An 8,526-nucleotide genomic window follows, 5' to 3' on the forward strand; every position below is an offset into this window, starting at 1 on the left:
TATTTTGTTTGAATTTTTTCTGTATAAAAGTAACACAAATGAAGCACTAGCATTCTTTTTTTCTTCTTGAGAATGTAACGCACCACATTGTAACACAACAAATACTACAAATATTTTTCACAGTAAGTCACCATGGGATAAATATGTGATGCATCACCTTAAACTTAACAAACAAGAAGTACAGGATAAATCAAATGACAGTTTACAGGTGTAATAAAGTGCTCCAGTTCACATGAAAACAGTACTGTTAGTAACAAAACCACTATTACACTGTACTTATCATCTAAAGGCATAGATATGACCTCAGTGAGGTGACTGATGCATTTATACTACTATAGGTGTGGGCCACTATTTCCACCATAAACCCACACAGCACTATTGTGAATGTCAAACGTTCCATTTCAGATGAAAGCAACGCCTGCTACAGTAAAGTAATAGCTGAAAATAAAATTCCACTAGGTCTGGCTGCCCACTTTGGTGTGTTGGTAGACGAGCAAAAAGCAATGATCAACACAGGTCCGATAGTTGTTGTTTTTTTTTTTTTTCCACATGGCCCTTTAGCCTTATTTGAATGTGTGAGTCTGCATGTGTTTGCCAAGCAGGTGTGTCATGTTTGTCCTGACGCATAGACGCTTCAAAGTGTCACAGTGTCGACAAGTACCTGAGCAGTTTAAAACAGTGTGTGACTAATAGTTATCTCATAATTTGGCATTTAATCTCATAAGGCATTCTATCTGGGATTCCCACTATGTTGTGGAACCTGCTCAATGGGTGTGACACATCTTGTACAGAAAATACCTTTAAATCTGAGTAAAGCATGTGTGACTGAACATGCCTGATATTATCAGTGTGAGTTGGCATTACAGAGTCTACTCCCTGTTGACCTTGAGTCATTGGCTTAATGCCAGTGAGGGATTATCTTTTGACATGAAATTTAAAAAAGCCCTCTGTTTAAAAGGGAAACCCCCCTGACTGTGGACTTTTTGCATCCCTGCAGCCAGGAAAGTCCATATTCTTCCTGGTAATGTAAAGTAGGAAGGGGGAAGGGGATTTGAGCCATGCTGTCATCAATGTGATGACACCTATAATCATTTTCTATAATCTCTGCCTAAAATCTTTAATACATTTATCAAACAACGAATAAAGAATAATTACTCACAGTAAAATGTAAACTGTTATACAATCTGACACATCAAGTTTCCAAGACAAGCTGACTCATGTTTTGCTGTGTCATGGGGAGAATGAGTCATAGGTGGACGTTATTCATAGCACATATGTACTGCGGCAACATAATAAAGAGGCTACATTTAAAAGTTAATATACATAGTAGGCAGCTACATTGAGCATAGTAAGGGCTGAATAAAACTAAAGACATAATGTAGGCAGCACGTGGGTTCGGGGCACAGACCTGAGTGAAAACTGACTGTGGTCAGGATTTTACGCCGAGCTGAACTCCCACCTGCACTGTACATTCATACAGAACAAGGCTCAGCAGCCTCCTTCACGCCCAGACATGCAAATGTCACACCACCCGACGTAGCTGACACTAAAATGGCTCAGTACAGTGCGCTGGCGTCAGTACGCCTCCAAATGCCACAAGCGTCACTTTTATTGTCACATCTACAGTTTTCAGAGTTTAAGGTTAACAATAAAAAAAATTCTAAAATAAAAACACGTAGTATCCGGTGGTGCCTAAACGCTTTTGTCTAGGAGAGTCACATATTTCCTTTACACTGTTTTTTTCTGGTGCCTAAACCAGGATGATAGAGAAAAAAATCGACAGCTGTCAAAACAAAATGTGCCCTTTAAAGCTTAACTGAAAAAAAAAAAAAAAAAAAAAAAACAGCCACAGTATTGTCTAATGTGGCTTCACCTGGTGAAAAGGCCATGGTGAGTTCACTCTGTTTTTCCCCTGCAGAATTCCCCTTCCTCCCTTTTTTCTTTTCATCATCAAAAACTATAATATTGTGAGGTGTATTCTTTAAGCAAACCTTGATCCCTGTTTTATCAGACTAGCTTTCGGTGCTACAAGGAAGAGGATAAAAGAACATTGAGGGAAGTTTGTGCTTATCATGTTCTTAAAGGCGAGCAAACTGGCACACAAAGTGATTGTCCAAAGTCCCAGAACCCAGAATGGAGACCCAGTTTTATACAGGCTATCCGTTTTCTCTCTCTGAGTGCAATGAAACCTGATCAGGTGTGTCCCAGTCCTTTCCCATTCATGCAATGAGTGGATTTTTGGAGTCTTTGGATGCCAAGGACTCCGTGCTGCTACCCTGTTCTTGCTGGGCTTCATGGAAACTGCACTCTATGGCTATCAGAGTCCGGGGGTCATCTGAAGTGGAAAGGAAACATATTGCGAAGGTTAATATTGTACATGTGATGGGGTTTGTTTGGTGTGTGACCACTGACCCAAAGGTTTCCTGAACAAATAACATGGCCAGAATGTCTCATAATTACCTGTGGGAGTTCGGATGACAGGTGTTTTTTTGGGTTCCTTTGCAGACTTCTTCCTTTTAATTTTCATTTTGACCATCATGGTGAGGCTAATAATTATCAAAATGATGCAGATGCAGACCACAATCCCAGCGACCAGTCCCATTGAAAGGTCTGTTTGATCTGTGAAACAAAGCAGGGCACAAAAGGATGCCTGGTGTCACAAATCTACAAAAATAACGTTCAAGCCCAGGTGCAACTAGAGCGATAGAATCATGCCTTACCTTCCTGTTTTGTGACCGGTCTGACTCCTGGGGGGGTTACGTTACCAGTGCTACACATCCTGTCACTCACTGCATCCCCACCGATGAGGTGCTGATCTGGATGTGGGCAGCTTAAAAACAGAGGAAATATCTCATAACTCATCTTGCAGTATTTGTCTTTCTGTTGCAGTGCCAAAAAAAGAAAAGAAAAAAGAAAACATTACTATGGTTGGAGATGCTAATTTCAAGGCAGAGTGAATCTCACCTGGTTCTCCAAGGTTTACACTTCTCGTGAATTTTGTCATTGAAAGTTCCATTTGCACATGGTCGGCAAGAACCTGCACAGTGACACAGTTTGCATGCAGGCTTAGCTGAATGAACTTGAAGCAAGTCAGTAGTCATTACAAATATTCAAGTGTTGAGTATTTTTCTTGTCAAAAAATATTTATGAAGGCATTTTTAAACCAAGGCTCTATCAAAATGTGGATACCCAAAATTTATAACCATACGTAGCAGAACCATTGTTTTAGGTGAACAATTTAATTTAAGTTTCATATTTGACTGCTCAATGAGTTTCCCCATTTCGAATGTGTTTGAGACAGAAACTGAGTGTCATTTGGAGAGTGTGAAAGGAAGCAAGAAGCTGCGGCTGTGGCACGTTTCTCAGCACTAAAGGAAGGGCTGAGGTTGTGCCATGTACAAATGATGGGTGTCAACATTTTAATACAGCCTGGGTTGAAAGATACTGAAACTATTGTTTAAAACCAGGGATGTAGTGGAGGGTAAATTGAACTAAAGTCAGTTAAATTAATCTTTTTTATGTTGAACACAGTTTCTACACCTTTTTAAGCTGACATTTAAAGATAGGGTCAAATGGCATTGAATTAACATTTTTAAAGGTCAAAAGTTGTATCATGAATTTTCTGAGAAATTCATTTGACCTTTTTTGATATTAGTTTTTTTCCTCATGATAATCACTGCCAGTCATTACATCACTGTAATGACATCACCAATATCTTCAGTCAGTGAAATAAAAAAAATTATCAGTTTGCCTCACGTTGCACTGGTTCTTCGCCTTTTCCACACGTCGTGACACAGAATGAACAGGTGGCATCACCACACTGGAGTCCGTCTTGGCAGCCACACACCGTGTCAGATGTGCTTGTACATGCTTTCTTAACAACTTGAGCACCTTCACACACAAACAGACAGAAATAGGGGTTATTTATTTATTTATTTATTTTAATTTACAAGTTTGAAGATGCATGACTTTCATGTGCTAGCCTCAGCAAACCATAGCCTACAACAGCAGTATAACAAGTAAGATATAGTGACAAACAAACCTGTGCAGTCAGAACACCTGGAACAAGAGTAAACTCGAGGTTCAGTTGTGAAGGTCCCTTCTTCGCATGGAACACAAAGCTGTTTGGGATCTTGGCCACAGCGATTGAAAATACGATTCCCTGCACACATAAAGATATAAACATAGCGCTATAAAAAGGTGTTCATCTTACAGGAATGTGCATCCAGCCCCTGCCCCAGTTTTCTACTGCAGTAAAAGAACAGCATAGCAAAACCAATGCTGACAATGAGAAGAACACATTCCAAAAGCAACTCTCAATAAATGAGTCCCTGCAGTGTTTCAGTCTGCTAATGACAGATGAGTACATAATCCACAAATGTCGAATTATTTTATCTATACAGTTGCATCCACATGTTTACTCTTTGTTGTGGTATTAGCAGAAACCACTGAAACTAAAGTTGGTTACCGGCAGCCGCCACAGAGGAACTTGGGATATACCATCAGCTATACATCCACAGAAGATAAACACACACACACATGCAACTCTGCAGGCTTTTCATTAGATGTCATTGCTCTTACTAACAAGGGGGATTCCTCACATTAACCCCTTGAACTGATTTTCCATTAAGTCTCCCCTTAAGTAGCTCCAAAGTTATAAAACTCTTCATTCAGGGTACATCACAATTATACTGAGTGAAATATTCAAAGCCAAAATACAGTTGTATCTTTGGAACCAAAGAATTAAAAAGAAAGTTCACTGAGTCTGAACACAGCTCACCCATGAGGAGTGCATTTGTAATGATGGACCCACTAATGGGACTGGCAGATTTTAGGAGCAAAGGGAACAGAGGGAATGTTACAGTTTCCCTCCATGAAAATACAGCTCTAAAAATGTCATTAAAACGATGGGTTGGGTTTGATTTTGTATATGCAAAACTTTCAGTTAAAGTCCAGTGTTAAAGGAGTTGGCTCAGAGCATGAATTGCATTTGGCTGCCTCAACAGCATATAACTGGTTAAACTGTTCTTTTGCATAAATGGCACACCTCACAAATATTTCCATTCCTCTCTCCTCTAAGCATCAAATGATCATACGTCTGTTATTTACTCACCTGGATGGCACATATCGCAGCAAACATCTGTCTGTCCCTTTGGGCTCCATCGCATGCAGCCTTTATCACTGTCTCCAGCACTGCTCACACAGCCCTGTATGAGCAGAGAGAGACCTATCGCCCACAGGATCATAGACATGTTGTTCTCTTCTTTTCAGCTTCGTGGTCAAAGACCATACAGTCCAGTGAGGAGCACACAGAGCAAACAGACCTGACAGAAAATGCCTCAGCACCTAGAATATATATACAAAAAAGCACTCAGTGTTTGTTTCTCAGAACCTCTAGCTTTAGTCCACAACACATGAAAGTCTTCGTCATTCACTGTAACCTGAAGCCAATCATCTAAATCCTTATTGATGGGGTTCAAAAATAGATGGCATCTTACTTAGACAAATTAACCCTCTAGCTATAGTCTGTGTGAACTCTGACAGTTTAGTGACTACAACCACAGTGCTGGGTGATATTTATAGTGTGGTTTCTTTTTTCAGGGGGGCGTGTCTTTAGCTCCAGATTAGTCAAAGCTTTCTTTTCTCCCAATCACTACCTCAATTTCAACCTATGACAATGTAATTTTTTAGGTATTTAGATTTAATTTAATGGACTTGTGCCCCTTTGTTTGGCAGAAGTTATTTTCTCCATTGAAATATAACACAAAGCAACAAAAATGAACTATCAAAAATATTAGGACAGGAATTTTTTTCTCTGGTTGGTTAATGATATTAACATCAGATCACCTTTCAGTATCTGTTCTTGTGCAGCTGGATGTCAGTGTTTCTTGTAATGCTGTGGGCCACTGGCTGTCCCTGAATGATTCAGCTTCTGCCCATCAGTTTCAGTCTGTCCAGTTAAATGGCACACACTCTCAAAGTACAATATGGAGTCCCTTGATGTTCAGTGCCAGCTCCTGACTCACTGACATCTTACTGTAATTTAACACAATTTTTCAATATAATACCACCTTTCATGATTAAGGTCAACTTCAAACCCACAAATCCCAGTTCTCCCTTTTGAAGGATCGAAATGACAAAACTTCTGCTCTCTAATGTTGATAATACCAACGCCATGATTTTAGTTCCCCAGATGCGCAGAAGAATCTTGTCTAGATTAACGCCTCCTCCTGAAGGTGAGGTCAGTGTTGTTGTTCCTGCCCAGACTACAAGATACTTCTTTAAACTTTCACAGCATCATAGCATCACCTCGCTTCTGCCTCCCCAGATTAGGCAATTCAAAAATGTTGTCTATATTACAAACCATTTCTACATGCTGTCATACTTTCTTTTTTGGCGACAGAAAATTCTGAATTGAACAGAATTGAACTGAAGTGAATTTGATTCAGATTACATAGTTTAAACAAAGCATAAGCAAATATCACTGTTGGGGGACTTTCCTGTTTGTGCTCAGGAGACTCATGTAGTAAATCTTTGAATGCACCAGACATGACTCAGCAGCATTTGACCCTTGCCCTGGGAAGGTCATCAATTTCCCCATCCCAAACTAGTTAATATCAGAATGAGCATAGATATATATATATATATATATATATATATATATATATACATATATATATATATATATATATATATATATATATATATATATATATATATATATATATATATATATATATATATATATATATGTATATATATATATATATATGTATATATATATATAGATAGATAGATAGATAGATATAGATATAGATATAGATATAGATATAGATATGTTTGACCTTTGCACTTTCAAGTCTATCATTTGAAAACAAAACTTTGATCAAAACTTTGATTTCAGATTCAGAATTAAATAACATCAATGATCTTAATAACGACCCTCAGAGATTGAATACCTGGGAATCCCCAAAACTCCCTTGGATGAGATGTGGAGTTGGTTTTATGTGTCATCAGCCACATCCAGTTGGCCTCAAGTCAACCCCTCACGGATAAAACATGACCGTATAATGATCACATGATGACTGTGAATAGTCACAGGCATTTTGCTGGCTGAATTTCGGTGTTTCATGAGAAACAAAGACAACCTCTAATTCCATTTTCAATCAGTGCCTGTCGATTACTGAGGAATTCGATTTTACACTCTCCTCTCCCATCGTAAACTAGGCTTGTGTCATTTATAACAACTTCATACCTTTTCAAAGCTTTTTAAAACTACTGTAGGTCTTAACAAGTGCACTTAATGTTTTAGAAAATCACTTGTTTTGTTTGATTCCATGGTGTGAATGTCCAACCATTAATTTAAGAAATGAGACATAGAGCAGCTCCCTCTACAGCAACCCAAGTATAATTTACAATTTTCATTTTAAGTCAACTGAGTTCTTCATACACAGTCAGACTGTATGTGACAAACTTGAGATGTAACTGTATATGTAAAACACTGGAGTAAAAAAAAAAAAAAAAAAAGCCACACATCTATTTTGAACAAATTTATTATTTATGAAATGGAATGGAGAAGTGCCATTTTTGAACATCTCAATTTGGATTTGGTGAAGTTTCATTACTGCTGAGCCAACAAAGAACTTTTTGAACTTTCTATTCATTTACTTACTTCAAGTATTATTGCTATGCACTGATTACGCACCAGTGATGCTCTCATATGCTGTCATCTCTGTGTGAGTAGGACAATAAGCTAATGTAGGTGAGTCAGGTTGTGGTGGTAAGGCATGAGATACACATGGCAGTCATGGGTTTAGTTTCACTCTAGACTTCTGAAAAAGTTCTAAATTTTCCTGATTCTGCCATCAGTGATGTTTTTGTCCCTTTGTGATCAATGACAATGGCAGCTAAGGAAGTAGAGAGTACTGCAATCTTGACAGAGAGAAAAGTGAAAGGAAAAGTGCACTATGAAAATACCATCTAAACTGAAAGTCAGATATCCACCCGGTTTATCTCGCAGGCTACTGGATTGTCTAATTTCAGTTGAGTGATCTGTAGGCAGTAAATATGTAAAACAAGGTAACTGACCCTGATCTACTTGAGAGAAGTTTGTATCTTCCAGTAAGTACGCTTTCTTTTTTGTTTAAGAAGGGGGAAGTCTGCTGACTAATGCTGGAGGACATGGTAGATGAGTCTGCATTTCACAACAATCCACCTCATTAAGTTTTAAAGAGGAAGGGCAAATCTTCTCTTCCCCCGTGCATTTCACAATAATCCAAATCATTAACATTCTAAGAGGAAGGATATCTTATCCTGATGTTGACTGAAAATATCAGTGACTCAGGCTGTGTCCCCTGCCATTTTCGTATGATGTACGGATGTGTGACGCTTGACTGACATTTGACAGACAAATATCCTCTCACGCGTGTATCTCAGTCTTCGCTGCGGTCTTCCCACTTTCAGAGCTGACATATGTTACAGGCTGCAATGTAAAAAAAAAAAAAAAAAAAAAGATCTGTACCTTGT

At 38.6% G+C, this 8,526-nt stretch overlaps 1 protein-coding gene across 1 annotated transcript; it reads right to left on the reverse strand.

The window, feature by feature from the left end:
• Positions 1–925: 925 nt before the first annotated feature.
• On the reverse strand, positions 926–5,522 carry tnfrsf9a (tumor necrosis factor receptor superfamily, member 9a). Its single transcript, XM_030056356.1, has 7 exons — positions 5,114–5,522; positions 4,043–4,162; positions 3,757–3,891; positions 2,965–3,037; positions 2,721–2,830; positions 2,461–2,619; positions 926–2,335 (listed from the first exon to the last, which is right to left on the reverse strand). Exons 1-7 carry the CDS (start codon positions 5,250–5,252, stop codon positions 2,220–2,222), a joined length of 852 nt encoding a protein of 283 aa, XP_029912216.1. The 5' UTR covers positions 5,253–5,522; the 3' UTR covers positions 926–2,219.
• Positions 5,523–8,526: the final 3,004 nt, after the last annotated feature.

Source organism: Myripristis murdjan, chromosome 7 (genome assembly GCF_902150065.1).
Source record: "Myripristis murdjan chromosome 7, fMyrMur1.1, whole genome shotgun sequence".
In the NCBI taxonomy this organism is placed as follows: Eukaryota; Metazoa; Chordata; class Actinopteri; order Holocentriformes; family Holocentridae; genus Myripristis; species Myripristis murdjan.